Source organism: Nipponia nippon, unplaced genomic scaffold, assembly GCF_047370975.1.
Source record: "Nipponia nippon isolate SJK-2023a ecotype South Korea unplaced genomic scaffold, ASM4737097v1 scaffold_15, whole genome shotgun sequence".
Classification (NCBI taxonomy): domain Eukaryota; kingdom Metazoa; phylum Chordata; class Aves; order Pelecaniformes; family Threskiornithidae; genus Nipponia; species Nipponia nippon.
Genome location: NW_028262331.1, coordinates 13,013,797 through 13,027,359, shown reverse-complemented (window position 1 = coordinate 13,027,359; position 13,563 = coordinate 13,013,797). Strand labels below are relative to the sequence as shown.

At 68.8% G+C, this 13,563-nt stretch overlaps 2 protein-coding genes across 6 annotated transcripts; both read left to right on the top strand.

Moving 5' to 3' along the window:
* Positions 1-290: 290 nt before the first annotated feature.
* RSKR (ribosomal protein S6 kinase related) lies at positions 291-3,813 on the top strand. Of its 2 annotated transcripts, XM_087751875.1 has the most exons (12): positions 291-355; positions 435-638; positions 1,265-1,348; positions 1,424-1,492; positions 1,650-1,719; positions 2,396-2,503; positions 2,677-2,717; positions 2,816-2,843; positions 2,930-3,019; positions 3,088-3,176; positions 3,248-3,358; positions 3,451-3,813. In XM_087751875.1, the coding sequence occupies exons 1-12, from the start codon at positions 305-307 to the stop codon at positions 3,670-3,672; spliced, it is 1,167 nt and encodes a 388-aa protein (XP_087608001.1). In that variant the 5' UTR covers positions 291-304; the 3' UTR covers positions 3,673-3,813. The 2 variants fall into 2 exon arrangements, with proteins under 2 accessions (XP_087608001.1, XP_087608002.1); XM_087751876.1 differs by lacking the exon at positions 2,396-2,503.
* Positions 3,814-4,158: 345 nt separating this feature from the next.
* SPAG5 (sperm associated antigen 5) lies at positions 4,159-13,028 on the top strand. Of its 4 annotated transcripts, none has more exons than XM_087751776.1 (24): positions 4,159-4,255; positions 4,559-4,660; positions 4,858-6,326; positions 6,412-6,604; positions 6,971-7,090; positions 7,222-7,314; positions 7,442-7,573; positions 7,890-8,009; positions 8,266-8,358; positions 8,583-8,717; positions 8,872-8,965; positions 9,037-9,130; positions 9,235-9,316; positions 9,726-9,859; positions 10,166-10,331; positions 10,494-10,647; positions 10,929-11,000; positions 11,154-11,277; positions 11,538-11,649; positions 11,881-11,961; positions 12,046-12,189; positions 12,370-12,444; positions 12,550-12,630; positions 12,719-13,028. In XM_087751776.1, the coding sequence occupies exons 1-24, from the start codon at positions 4,232-4,234 to the stop codon at positions 12,848-12,850; spliced, it is 4,026 nt and encodes a 1,341-aa protein (XP_087607902.1). In that variant the 5' UTR covers positions 4,159-4,231; the 3' UTR covers positions 12,851-13,028. The 4 variants fall into 4 exon arrangements, with proteins under 4 accessions (XP_087607902.1, XP_087607901.1, XP_087607903.1 ...); XM_087751775.1 differs by having other exon boundaries at positions 7,439-7,573; XM_087751777.1 differs by lacking the exon at positions 6,971-7,090 and having other exon boundaries at positions 7,439-7,573.
* Positions 13,029-13,563: the final 535 nt, after the last annotated feature.

Below are 13,563 nucleotides of genomic sequence, written 5' to 3'. Positions count from 1 at the left end.
GGCCCCCGGGGCTGTGCGGGGCCCAGCGGGGGCTGCCCCGGGGCAGGGGGGCTGCGGCCGGCGGGGTGCAAAGGGAGGACGAGCGGCTGAAGGGGGAGCCCCAAAACGCGCGAGGCGGGTGCCCTGCCCAGAAGCCGGTGAGGGGCTCGGTCACGGGTGGGCGCCCCGGGAGGCGCAGCCGGTGCCAGGGCGGCCCCGGGGCGGGGGGTGGTCGCGGCGGGGCGGGGCGGGGCGGGGCGGTGGGGTTATGTAAAGCGGCGGATGAGCGGGGCCCGGGCCCGGGGCGCGGCCGGGCGGCGCCGCGATGGGAGCAACGAGCAGCGGCCCCGGCCCGGCCCCGGTGCGGCCCCCCCAGGTGCGTGCGGCGGCGGCCCGGGGTTCCCCCCCCCCCCCGCCCCGGGGTCCCCCCGCTGACGCTGCCCCCGATTCCGCAGGGCCGCGCCGTGGGGTCGTGGCTGCGGGCGCTGCTGGGCCGCGCCGGACCGGGACCGGGACCGGGACCGGGGTCGGGGCTCGCCCTGGCCCCGCGGGGCCCCGCCGAGGAGCCGCCGCTGCTCGGGTGGCCGCTGCCGCAGCTCGTCTCGCTTTTCCTGCCGGAGTTTCCCGTCCGCCCCTCCGCCCGCCAGCAGCAGCTCAAGGTGCCGTCCCGGGGCCCCCACCCTCCTCACGGGGTCCCGGTACATCCTAACGGCGTCCCCGGCCATCCCGACCGGGGCACCCCCACGTCCCGCCCCGGCAGCCCCGACCGCCCTGCCGGGGTCCCCCAGCACCCCCTGCCTCCCCCCGGGGTCCTCCCGCGCCGTCCGTGCCTCCCGTGCCGCCATCCCGGGATCGCCGACCGCCTTACCGGCTCTCCTCCTACGCCGTGCCGGGTCCCTGCGCATCCTACCGGCGTCCCCGAACGTCCCACCGGGTCCCCTTCTACCCCCGCCCGGTCCCCGTGCCCCGTAGTGAGTCCTACCGGGGTCCCTTTGCACCCTAACGGGGTCCCAAGGTGTCCTACCGGGGTCCCGCGTGTCCTGCTGGCATCCGCAGCTGCCGTGCTGGGGTCCCCGTGTCCCTGTCCCCATGTGCCCCATACTGGGTCCCCATGTGTCCCACTGGGGTCCATGTTGGCTCCTCCTGGTCCCCATGTGTCCCCACTGCCTGCCCGGGGTGCCCTGTGCCACCCCACCTCGCCCCACGCAGGACCCCACCATGCCCTGCCCCACCCCGAGCCCCTCTCCATGGGGTGCTCAGGCCCTCCTCCCCCCCCTGCCCCCAGATCCTGGGCTTCGTGGCCAAAGGCTCCTTCGGGACCATCCTCAAAGTGCTGGACTGCGGGCGGGAGAAGGTCTGCGCCGTGAAGGTGGGTGCTGCCCCCAGGGCTCGTGGGTGCCCCCACTTGCCCCCAGCCCCCTCTGACAACCCCTCACCCCCCCAGGTCGTGCCCAAAGTGGAGGTGCTGCGCCGCGACACCCTCAAGCAGTGCAAGGAGGAAGTCAGCATCCAGGTTGGGGGGGATCCAGGGGGCCCCCAGCCCGTGGGGGGGCTTGGGGTGGCCGTGGGGACGGCAGGAGGCCATGGGGCTGTGGAGGGAGGGTGGCAGGAGCAAGGTCCCCGGCCCCCCGCCCCGGGGGCTGCTCACCCTCTCCGCTTTGTGTCCCCAGAGACAGGTCAGGCACCCGTTTGTCCACGGGCTGGGGGACAGCTGGCAGGGCCAGCGCCACCTCTTCATCAGTGAGTGACCATCTGCCCACGGGCTCGCCCCGGCCCCCCCGCCCGTGCACGTGTCCCCGCCGCCTGCGCACGTGTCCCCGTGCACGCACGCGCTCCCGCCTGCGCTGCCCGCTGCCCCACGGGGATCCAGGCGCTTGGCTGCTCCCACCCCGCACCCACCGCAGGGACAGGGGCACGGGGACGGGGACGCGCCGCAGCGGGGCAGGGACCAGCGCAGGGGTGAACCTGGCGCCCCAGCCCTGGTGCCTGCCTGGCCACGGTGCCCGTGCCACCTTGGAGCTCACGTGGCCCTGGTGCTTACGTGTTCCCAGTGCCCCGTGGCTCTGGTGCCCGTGTCGCCGTGGTACGTAGCCCCAGTACTTGCACGTTCCCAGTGCCCTGGGCTGTGGTGCCCGTGTCACCGTAGTCCTGGTGCCCGTATTGAGGCTTGTGCCACCTTGGTGCCAGTGCGGTCCTGGTGCTTGTGCCGCCTCGCTGCCATACAGCCCCAGTGCTGGCATCACTGTGGTGTGTGGTCCTGGTGCCCACCCGGCCCCTGTGCCCACATCACCACGGTGCACGGCCCCAGTGACCCACCTGGCCCCCCGTGCCTGTGCCATCCCGGTGCCCATGCCCCTCACGTCAGCCCGTCCCCGTGGCGCAGCCCATCGGTAAGGCCCGTTGCCCGTCCCGGCAGTGTGCACCTACTGCAGCACTGGAGACCTGCACGCGCTGTGGCGTGCCGCCGAGCGCTTCGCTGAGGCCACTGTCCGCCTGTTCGCTGCCGAGCTGGTGCTGGTGCTGGGTGAGTGGCCTGCCATGCCGGGGACAGCCACCACCGTCCCCACTGCTGGGGACCTGCAGGCAGGGTCAGCCATCCCCGGGGATGGGCAGCTGCCTGCTGGGTGCTGTGGGGGTGGCAGTGGGCACTGTGCCGGGAGGGGACACGCCACTCTGATGGCTCCATTTTCTTCCCAGTGTACCTCCATGACCTGGGCATCGTGCACAGAGATGTGAAGGTGGGTGGCAGCAGGGCCGGGGGGCCAGAGGATGGGGTGGGTGGGGTCTCTGAACCCCCCGGCATGGAGAGGCCACCCCAGCGCCTGTCTCGTTTCAGATGGAGAATATCCTCCTGGATGAGAGAGGTAAGAGCCTGGTGGCACCAGTGTGGGGACACTCCTTCCATGGGGACACCCTGTCCATGGGTCCCCATGTGGTGTCTTGCCCACAGGACACCTCAAGCTCACTGACTTCGGCCTCTCCCGGCACCTGCGCTGGGGCGAGAGAGCCCACACCATCTGCGGCACCCTGCAGTACATGGGTAAGGGGGCAGCGGGGGCTGCGGTGGAGGCACAGCCTCCCCAGGCACTCACCCACTCTTCCCCGCAGCCCCGGAGGTGCTGAGCGGGGGGCCCTACAGCCACACAGCCGACTGGTGGTCCCTGGGAGTCCTGCTCTTCGCCCTGGCCAGCGGGGAGGTGAGGACCACAGGATGGGGAGGTATAGGGGCACCCCATGGAGCCCCTAAATTTGCTCCCTGCCCCCCCAGTTCCCCGTGGCGCCGGCGGGGGACCACGTGGCCATGCTGGAGCGCGTCAAGCAGAGCAGCTACGAGAGCCCGCCCGCGTTCAGCCCTGCGCTGGCCCGGCTGCTCGCCGAGGTAACCCTCCTGCCCGGGTTTTGGGGTCCGCAGTGGCCCCCCAGGCGGGATGCTGGGGTCCCCACCACTCACTGTCCTCCCTCCGTCCCCAGCTGCTGTGCCACAACCCCCTGCGCCGCCTGCGCTACCTCCACCACTTCCAGGGCCACCCCTTCTTCCACGGGGTGGTCTTTGATGCCGACCTGCTGCAGAAGGACCCGGTGGCGGTGGCGGTGGCCCCGCGCCCCCCCGAGCAGCCCCCGCCCGACCCCGCCGCCTTCGCCGACTTCGACTGCGACCTCGCCGCCCCCCCGGGCCGGCCCTGGCCTGGCTGAGCCACAGCGGCTGGGACCCCCGGCATCGCTCAGGGACATCCCCCCACCCCGGCCGCGGGTTGGACCCTGCCGGGCCGGGTCCCCCTTGCCACGACGCTGTACCTCTCCCCGCGGGAGCAATAAACCCGAGAGCCGCGGGCACGGCCCTGACTCCTGCGGGACCCCCGGGGGGAGTGCGGGGCTGCCCCCCCCTCCCGGGGCAGGGGTCTGGGGCCGTGCGGGGCTTCTCCCCCGGGACAGGCGCTGGGGAGGCCCCGGGGTCCGGGGGGGGAGCCGGGCCCGTCCCCGTTGCCCCCGCCGAGGGCTCCGCGCCCCCGGTGCTCGGCGCTGCGCAGCGCCGCCGCCGCCGCCGCGGTCCCCAGGGGCGGGGCCTCGCCCGAAGACACGCCCACTTTCCCGCCCATCGCCGGCCATAGCCCCGCCCCTAACAGCCGTCCCGCTGGAGCGACGCGTGCGCGGAGCAGCCAATCATAGCGGCGCGGGGTTTTCAAAAGGGCGGTGGCGGCAGCGCGCGGGTTGCGCCGGGAACGGGACCGGGAACGGGACCGGGAGCGGTGCCATGCAGGCCGCCAGGACCCCCGCTGTGAGTGCGGCCCGGGCCCGGGCCCGGGGGGCTCCGCACGGGGCAGGCGGGGTGTCCCGGTTCGAGCGTCCCGGCGGGGTGGCGGAGAGAGCCCCGGGGTGGGCGGGGGGTCCCGGCGGGGCGGTGGAGAGAGCCTCGGGGTGGGCGGGTGGTCCTGGCGGGGCGGCCCCGACCGTGCGGGGGTGTCCGGAGGCGGTGGGGGGCGGCGGGTCTGGCGCGGGCCGGAGCGTTCCCGGTGCGTGTGCGGGGCGGGGGGTGCTGCCGGTGGTGCCGCCGGTGACCCCCGGTGCCCGCCGTCCCCAGGCGCAGCAGACGCCCTGGCGCGGCCCCCTGCGGGAGCAGCGACTGCAGGCGGGCGCCGACCACTCCGGGCTGACCCCGCTGTTCCGCCGGCTGCGGCTCAAGGTCGGTGCGGGGGGGCGGGAACCGGGGTGGGCCGGGGTGTACTGGAACTGGGGATACTGGGGGGTACCGGGGCAGCGGGGGGACGGGTATAGCTACCCGGGTGGGGGAAAGGGGGAGACTGGGGGAAACGGCTATGGGATGCTGGGGGGAAGGGCAGGGCAGCCCTGACACCTTCCCCCCCCCCAAATGTCCTCCAGGACCATGACTACGCCACCCCAGTGTCCTGCACCCGGCGGCCCCCCAGCAGCGTCGCCCCGGTGCCCTGCAACCCAGGACCCCCCCAAAGTGCTGCCCTGCGCCCTCCCCGCAGCCCCCCCCTGGTGCCTTGCCCCCCGGAGCCCCCCAGCAGCACCATCCCAGAGACCCCTCGAACTCCCACCCTGGGGTCCAGCACGTCAGAGCCCCCCAGGAGTCCCACCCTGGTGCCTGGTGCCCCCGAGCCCCTCAGCAGCACCAGCCTGGAGTCCCCTGGCAGTTCCACTCCAGGGTCCTGCACCTCAGGGTCCCCCAACAGCACCCCAGAGCCCCCCAGCAGTATCCAGCCAGTCCTGGGGCCCAGCACCCCGGCGTCCCTCGGCAGCACTGAGCCAGCCCCCCTGTGCAGCCTAGTCCTGGGGCCCAGCACCCCAGAGCTCCCCAGCGGGATCAAGCTGTCCCCCTTGTGCAGCCCAGCCCTGGGGCCCAGCACCCCGGAGCCCCCCAGCAGCACCGAGCCAGTCCTGGGGCCCAGCACCCCAGAGCCCTACAGCAGCACCGAGCTGGCCCCCCTGTGCAGCCCAGTCCTGGGGCCCAGCACCCCAGAGCCTCACAGCAGCTCCGAGCCGGCCCCCCTGTGCAGCCCAGTCCTGGGGCCCAGCACCCCAGAGCCCCCCAGCAGCGTTCTGCCAGCCCCCCTGTGCAGCCCAGTCCTGGTGTTGTGTACCCCAGAGCCCCCCAGTGGCAGCACCACCCCAGGGCCCCCTGACATTATCAGCTCAGTGCCTTGCACTCCAAACTCCCTGGGCAGCACCACTCTAGCACCCTGCACCCCTGGGCTCCCTGGCACCAGCTCCACCCCGCGGGAAGCTCCCTTCCATGGCTGGCGAGCGGTGCCTGCTGACGTCTCCTGCAGCCCCGTGGCCCCTGAGCCCCCGGCTGGAGACGGAATTGCAGGTCCCCTGCCTTGCCAAGACACCCCTGAGGGGGCCGAGTCCCCAGCCCCTGCCCCCCTAGAGCAGGGGCCCCCTCCCACCGAGGCAGGTAGGTCGGAGCATGCCGGGTCGGATGCAACAGCCATCCCCTCGCCCGAGGTGGTCCTGGGTGCCGAGTCCTGGGTGTTGCCGCTGGCGTGGCTGGAGAAGAGCCTCAACACCTTGTCTGTGCTGGAGTCCCTGCAGCACAGTCTGCCCCTGCCCGCACCACAGCGGGTCGCCGGCACCAGCGTCACCCCCGTGCCCACGGCCGTCGCCGGCACCAGCGTCACCCCCGTGCCCACGGCCGTCGCCGGCACCAGCGTCACCCCCGTGCCCACAGCGGTCGCCGGCACCAGCGTCACCCCCGTGCCCACGGCAGTTGCCAGCACCTTCATGACCCCCCAGTACCTGCAGGAGAGGAGCATGAACACGTCTGTGGGTGGCCCCCCCTGCACCAAGCACAGCGCTGCTGAAACAGACTCCCTGCTCTGGCAGTAAGTGTGGGGACGTCCTCCCCCACCCCCCAGGGCTGTGGCACCTGCGGGCTCTCCCTGCCCCAAGCCTTCTCCCTGTCCCCAGCTGTCCCCAGGAGCACCTGAAGTCCCTGCCACGGGCAGAGCTGGAGGGGTGGCTGGAGAGCATCCTCATCGTCAATCAAGTCCTCTCGCTCCAGCTGCGCAGCTGGCAGGAGAGCCAGCAGCCACTGCCCGGCGTGGGGCCAGCCGAACAGAGGGATGCAGTCACGCAGACAGACATCGCCCACCTGAAGGGGGTAAGAGCTCTTGCTGGGGCGATGCCACCCCATTTTCCATGGCCTCGGCACTGTGATGGTGCCCACGTGCCACCAGTGGGTTGGTGGCCCTGGCTGGACCGCAGCCCAGCGGAGCAGACGTAAAGCAGGGCTGCTGCGGCACGGCACGGTGCTTGGCATCACGTGCCTGGCACTGGTCCGGCCACATTATTGTGCCCGGCTCAACCTGCTGAGTTTGCTGGGTTTGAATCCTTTGTGCAGGGAAACATCCCTGGCATGCGTGGGGAGGGGGGGACGGGAGGTGTCACCGCCAAATGGCTCTCACTGGACCCCAGGGTGGAGTGGGGCTGGTGCGAAGGCCCCTCTGCTCTGCCGGGATGCCCTTAGGACGAAGAGATCTACTGCAACCTCTGCCTCGAGCTGCAGAAGAAAACGGAGGCTCTGCAGCGGCAGCAGGGAGCAGAGCAGGACCTGCAGCGGGAGCTGGAGCTAACCACCGCAGAGATGGTGTGTCTCGGCTGGCTCATGTGCAATGAATGTGCTGGGTCTCAGCCTGGCAGGGTGCGCATGTGCCTGGTGCTGCCTGTGCCGGCCCCGGGAGCACTGCCTGATTGCTGGTGCCCTTGTCCCTTCCCCAGAGTGCCTGGAGCAGGCAGTGCCTCCTGTTTCGGGGCCATGCGGGTGCCGTGTTTCAGAGCTTGCAGGATAAGCAGGGAGCCCTCGACCGGGAGGTGAGCCCCCATGCAGCTGGGCTGGGCACTCTTCCCCCTGGGTTTTGGGAGACGTCGGTGCTGCTGGCACCCACGGCAGCCGTCGGCTATAGCTGGTGCCTCCTGGTGCTGTCTCCCCTTGCAGCAGGAGCAGGTGAGGGCCCTGGTGTTGCGGTGCCAGGCTGTGCTGGAGAGCGTGCCCGGCAAGCTGCAGAGCTGCCTGGAGGAGCGGGACGCCATGAGGCAGCGAGTGGACGAAGCCCTCCGAGCCAAGGAGGAGGTAGGGGGGCAGCCGGTGGGGTGGTCAGAGCAGGCTCTGCTGTCCCTGTGCCTTTGGTAGGGCGTCCTGCCTCTCTGCCCGTCTCTGCGAAGGGGGAAGGTCTCTCTGGCGCCTGGGGGGAAAAGCCTGATGTGGCCCTGGAAGGCCAGGGGGGCTGTGGCTGCCTGGGGTGGCTGGAGCTCTTGGGATGGGTTTTTGGCTTGGGCTGTGTCCTGCTGGGAGCTGGAGCCCTGGGCTGCAGCAGCATGTGGGGATGGCTCCTGGGAGCTGCCCCTTGTGCAGCCCCGTGCCCAGAGCAGCATCCTTCCTGCGGCAGGCCGATGGCTTCCTGGAGTCCTTCCGTGCCCATGCCAGTGCCCAGATCAGCGCCCGCGACCAGAGCCTGGCCTCCCAGCGAGAGCTGGGGACGCTGCTGGTGGAAGCCATCGACCAGCAGGTACCGAGTGGGTGGGCACCTCCGACTGCCTCCCCCCGGGGCCCAGAGGGGCTGGAAGGGTATCCCCATGTCCTGGGCTTGGGTGATGCTCTGAGCAATGGTTGGCAATGGGCTTGGGTCCATAAGAAGTTTCTTGATGCTGCTGCTGGGAAGCTGCCGCAGATACAGCCTTGGGGCTGGCGCTCGCCTCCCTCCACAGCCATGGAATGTGGCTCTTCCACTGCGGCAGCACTGACCCGTCTCTCCTGCCCCGCAGGCATCCCTGGCTGCCGAGACTCAACATTCCCGGGAATTCATAGACATCACCTTTGAAAAACTGGAGGAGGAAAGGAAAGCCCTGGACACGGAGGTGAGGGGTGTCCCCGTGAGGGCCAGCAGCAGGCTCAGCCCCTTGCCTCCGTGCTGGCGCAGTCCAGGCTGGTGCCACTTCGCTCTGTCTCGGAGCACTTTGTGCCCTGGGTACTGCAAGCAGCCTGGCTGCCAGACCTGTCCCTGGTCATGCAGCCGGGCAGAGCCACCAGCCGGCGTGGCCGTGCCGTGCTCAGTGCTGCCCAGCGCCATCTCCCCTTGCAGTGGGAGCAGGCGAGGGCTCTGATGTCCCGGTGCCAGGCTGCCCTGGAGAGTGTGCCCGGCAAGCTGCAGAGCAGCCTGGAGGAGCGGGACGCTATGAGGCAGCGAGCAGAGGAAGCTCTTCAAGCCAAGGAGGAGGTAGGAGATTGCCTAGTGCTGAGTGGTGCCTGGGATGCTTCCCTGCTGCCCGGCTACCCCCAGGCACAGGAGGACTCGAGGCACCCTTGGTGTGGGAACACCCCATGGGGAAGAGCAGCCCAAAGCAAGCCTGGAGGGCACGATGTCTCTGCAGGCGTCCTGCCAGCTGGAGGAGACCTCAGTGGCCCTGCAGGACGCAGCGGCTCAGCTGGAGCAGCTGACAGTGGCCAACTCGCGCCTGAGCGCAGGTAGGTGTGGGTGACGTGGGGGGCTGGAGCTGTCCCTGTCCTCCCTGCGCTGACGGCTCTGCCCCTCACAGACCTGAGCTCCCTGATGATGAATCTGGCCAGCCTGGAGCAGGAGAGGGATGCGCTGCAGCAGGAAAACAAGGAGCAGTGGGAGGAGATGGCCCGGTGGGTCTGAGCCCTGGGGCAGGGCATTGGTCCCTCCATAGCCACCTCCTGCCACCCCTCACCCCCAAAACGTGGCACCCCCTGACCCCGTCCCCTCCCCACAGGCTGTCGCGGGAGAGGAGCACCCTGCAGCAGGAGTGCAATGGGCTGTACCAGGAGCTGCGGGAGGCCACCGAGTGCCGGGAGGTAGGAGCTGCCTGACCCTGCCTGTGCTATCGCGTGCTGCCAGCCCCCGCCACGGCCTCGTGGGAAGGCCGGCCAGGAGCGGGATTAGCCCTCCTGCGGGGGGGTGAGCGCGGTGAGGGCGGCTGACATCCTGCACGTAGCGCTGCTTTCTATCCTGCCCGGCGGCGACTCCCGGGGAGAGGGGGCGGCTCTCTGGGATAATTCCCCTGGCTGCAGGCGTGGTGCCATCTTCCAGCATGTCCTATGTCCCTGATAAACTGCCGGTCTCCAGGGGTTGGTCTGCTGGGGTAAAACTGCCCCTAATTGGAAACAGCACCCTGAGGCACGGGAGGGACTGTGCCGGGGGTCCCAATGGGTCCCCTCGGGTGTCAGCAGGTGTTTATGGCTGTGTCCCCCCACCCTCTTGCAGTTCCTCAACCAGGAGAACCACGTGTCCCGCACGCAGCTGCTAGAGGTGGAGGCCAAGCTGAAGTCCTCTCAGGCCGCCCTGCAGGAGTGCAGCATGCAGTACGAGGACCTGATGGACTCCCACCAGCGCCTGCGGTACCGACCCCACTCACCGCCTCCACTTGAACCCCTCTATTTTTGGGAAATCGAGCCCATCCTGGGAGGTGGGGGACACACAGGGGGACATGGCTCCAGTCACTGCTGCCCCAGCCAAGTGTGGTTGCCCAGGCAGGTGGAAGAGGCTGTGGGGAAGCCCAGCAGACCCCATCTTGGGGGAAGCTACCTAAATCTATGGGTTTTGCACCCCCCTGGGCCACAGTGGGAGGCAGGCATGGGAAATGTCCCTGTCCCACACTGAGGAGTGGGAACGCTGCTCCTACTGAGGCTGATGCCATCCTGCAGGGAAGAGCAGGCTGCCCTCGGCAAGGAGCTGGAGAGCACCAAGGCTGAGCTCCTCGACTTGCGGCTCAAGAGGGACAAAATCTCCTGGTGCTCCACAGACATCGCTGAGAGCAAGATGTGGCTGCGGGAGCTCGCTGACTGCCTCAGGGCTGCTCTGCAAGCAGAGGTAGGAGCTCTGCCCCAGGGACAAGGACGAGGGGGTGGCCTGGGGGGGTGTCAAACCCCTGTGGCTCTCCATGGCGTGGCTTCGAGACCCCCGTGCTCACCAGGGCAGCACAGGGCTGTCACGAGACGCGCTCCTGCACTGTGCTCTCCCTCCCCTCCGAAGGATGACGCCCCGTTGACAAGCAGAGCCTGGACACCGGGCTGGCAGACACCACACCGTGCCTGGACCCCCGTCTGCCGCATGCCGTCGTGCCGCACCCCATACCGCGCCGGGGCCTCCTTCGTGGGCAGCGTCCTGAAAGCGGTGTCAGGGAAAGGTGAGCTGGCACCCGCTGTCTGGGTGGTGGTGGGGGTCGCTCCCACCTGTGCTGGGGATGTGCACTGGTGCTGAGCGAGGAGGAGATCCTGGTGCCATCCCCATGCCTTTCCCTGTGGATCCCCTGGTTGTTCCCTTGTGGCAGCCATGGGTTGGGTCACATGTGAGTGACCGGGGTCTTCTCTGAGCTCCCCGGGGCGGACAGGTGCCTGGGTGAGCTCTGGTCGTGCTCCCCGCAGCATGCAGGGCTGGGCACAGTGCCTCTGCCATCTCCTCTCACAGATGCCGATGAAGCTGCCGGAGGTGGGAATGCATTTACCAAAGACAAACCTGCCTCTACACCAAAGCCGATAGGTACTGGGGCTATCACCCTGCCCTGGACCCTGCTGCGAAGCTGCAGGGCTGCCCGCACAGGGGAGAGAGCAGGCATGCCTTCCTGCTTGGCTCCATGTCCCCTGGGGCTGACGTTACCTCCGTGCCGCTCACGAGCCTCTACCCTGCCCGCAGAGCCTGAGGATGGTCTGCTGGAGAGCATGAAGGAGCTGAGAGCTGTGGTCTCCGACCTTGCCATGCTGAGCTCCCGCATCCAGGACCTGGAGCAGAGCAAGTTTAAGGCGCTGCAGACGGAGCTGTGAGTTCAGCAGGGGCTCATGTTGAGGGCCAGGCACAGACACTGCTCTCCTGGGTATGACCTCTCTTGTGGGCAGCCTGTCTGGGGTCTGCCTCTCACCCCAGCTCTGGATTAGACCTCTCCTGCCATGGCTAGAAGGGCGCTTTCCAGCTGGCCAGGTTGGCCTCTCCCACCAGCGGGGCTGGTGGGATGCCCAGGAGGGGGTTTGGTACCCAGCACTGTGCTCGCCTGCAATCCTCAGCCCTGCTGTCCCCTTCCAGCTCTGACCTGCAGCTCCAGCTGGAGACAGTGACAGCCCAGAGCCAGGAGAAGATGGACACCCAGGCTGCCACCATTGCCAAGTTGAACAAGATGCTGAGGGGCAAGATAGAGGTGAGCCGGTGCCAGAAGTGGGCCAGCGCTTACCCCAGGGCAGAGCCAAACTGGGACGGGGGCTGATCTAGGACACGGAGAAATCTGGGTGATCGGCTCCAGCGATGCCCCATGGGTGTTCCTGGCTCATCTGACCTTCTTGAACATGAGAAAAGCCTCTCCTGCCTGGGGTGCTGGGGGAGGCTGGGGCTGGGCACTGCCTGACACTGCTTCTTCCCCCCCTCCCCGCAGAATGAGAAGTTGCTGCAGGACGTGGTGAAACAGCAGGAAGAGAAAATGCTGCAACTCATCGACAAGAGCGGGGAAGTCACGGTGTGTGATGGGGGCCCGGCTGAGCTGCACGCCTGGGGGGTGCTGGCCGCAGGACCCCTCTCAGCATCTCCTTTTCCCCTGCAGATGCTGAAGGAAGAGGTCTCCCTGCTGAAGCGCTCGCTCCAGCGTGCGGAGACGGAGGCCAAGGTGCTGTGGGAGGAGGTGCGGGGGCAGGAGTCCAAGGTGGATGCTGATTATGTCCAGGAGAGAGTCCTGCTGCAGCGGGAGGTGAGGCCAGGGAGGCTGCCAGGGCCTTGGGCTCCTCGTGTCACCACGCCTCCGTGGACAGGGGACTGCTCCCAGACCTTGCTCCTCGAACAGGCAACCACCGGGATGGTAGGGGAGAGCCCCCCACCCCACAGCTCTCGCCCCACAATGAGCTCTCAGCAGTGCTCGCTCTTCTTGCAGGTGGACAAACTGCGGCTGCTGCTCGTGGAGAGAGAGGATGAGAGACTGCTGCTCTCCAACAAGTACCTGGAGCAGGTACGGGGAGCCCCGAGAGCCTGCCCTGGCTCTAGTCCCCTCTCCCTCCTGGGCCGGTCCCTGCCCAATTTTGGGATGGCTTCTGACAGGCATCTCCCACCACAGGTCCGGGGGCTGGAGCTGAGGCTCCATCACACCCAGAAAGTGCTGAGGACCCACGAGGAGATGCAGGAGAAGGTGAAAGAGGTGAGGTTTGTGGTTCATCGCTTGCTGTGACTGCAGCAACACAAACCCTTATCCCAAACGCTGTCACTAACGCTGCTGCTGTCCCCAGGTCCTGTCGGCCTTCCCTGATGCGGCAGCGGGCTGCCACGAGTTCCACAGCCTGCTGCGCTACTTGGGCCTGAAGCCGGCCAGCGGCAGCAAGGAAGCTGCTGAGCCGAGTGTGAAACCTTCTTGTCCTTAATGCTGTAATTATTTGTTGAATAAAGTTTTGTTGGCTCCCACCCCGCGGCCCCGGCAGCAGCCAGCGTGCCCAGGCTGACCTAGCTTCCCTCCCCGGGCCCCTGCTCCTCCTCCTGCCCTAGATTCCCTCTCCATCCCCCACCTCCTGCTTCCCCCCGCAGAGGGTATTGGAGGCTGCATCCTACACCCCCATCATGGGGCTGCGGGCCACATGCCTGTTGCGCGGGGATGGTTCCCCTCCCAGCGTGGCTCTGGCGTGCAGTATCCCCTGGGTCCCTGGGAGCGCTGCCTGCCAGGCGCTGGGAGCTCTGCCAGCTCCTGCTCCCAGCCCCCCCTCAGCCCCCCGCTGCTGCATGGAGGGGGGCTCCCTCGGGGGCCCCCCTGCTCCCAGTACAGCTCCAGCCTCACCTCCCTCCTTCCCTGCTAGGGCATCTCCTGCGGGATCCCCCTCCCGCTGCTCCTGACCCCAAGGATGCTCCCAGCTGCCACGGGGGCCCTGCGGCACCTCCCTCCCCCAGCATGGCCCGAAATAGCAGCGTTCAAACAAGTGCTCTGGTTTTTAATGGCCTGCTTCTCCTGCCCGGGGGGGATCACCTTCCCCTGCCCTCCATCACAGCCCCGCCACCCTATGCGGCACGGCTGCTGCGACACCCGGGGTGCTGGCACCTTTATGTGCCCCGCACCCAGGAAACAGAGGTGTTCAGGGTTGCGCCT

Excerpts from the sequence above, each read along its gene's own strand:
- RSKR (XM_087751875.1), top strand. The coding sequence starts at position 305 with ATGGGAGCAACGAGCAGCGGCCCCGGCCCGGCCCCGGTGCGGCCCCCC. Across the intron at positions 2,718-2,815 it reads TCGTGCACAGAGATGTGAAG|ATGGAGAATATCCTCCTGGA; the intron begins GTGGGTGGCAGC and ends GTCTCGTTTCAG. Across the intron at positions 3,020-3,087 it reads CGGCACCCTGCAGTACATGG|CCCCGGAGGTGCTGAGCGGG; the intron begins GTAAGGGGGCAG and ends TCTTCCCCGCAG.
- SPAG5 (XM_087751775.1), top strand. The coding sequence starts at position 4,232 with ATGCAGGCCGCCAGGACCCCCGCT. Across the intron at positions 10,332-10,493 it reads GGGCTGCTCTGCAAGCAGAG|GATGACGCCCCGTTGACAAG; the intron begins GTAGGAGCTCTG and ends TCCCCTCCGAAG. Across the intron at positions 11,650-11,880 it reads TGCTGAGGGGCAAGATAGAG|AATGAGAAGTTGCTGCAGGA; the intron begins GTGAGCCGGTGC and ends CCCTCCCCGCAG.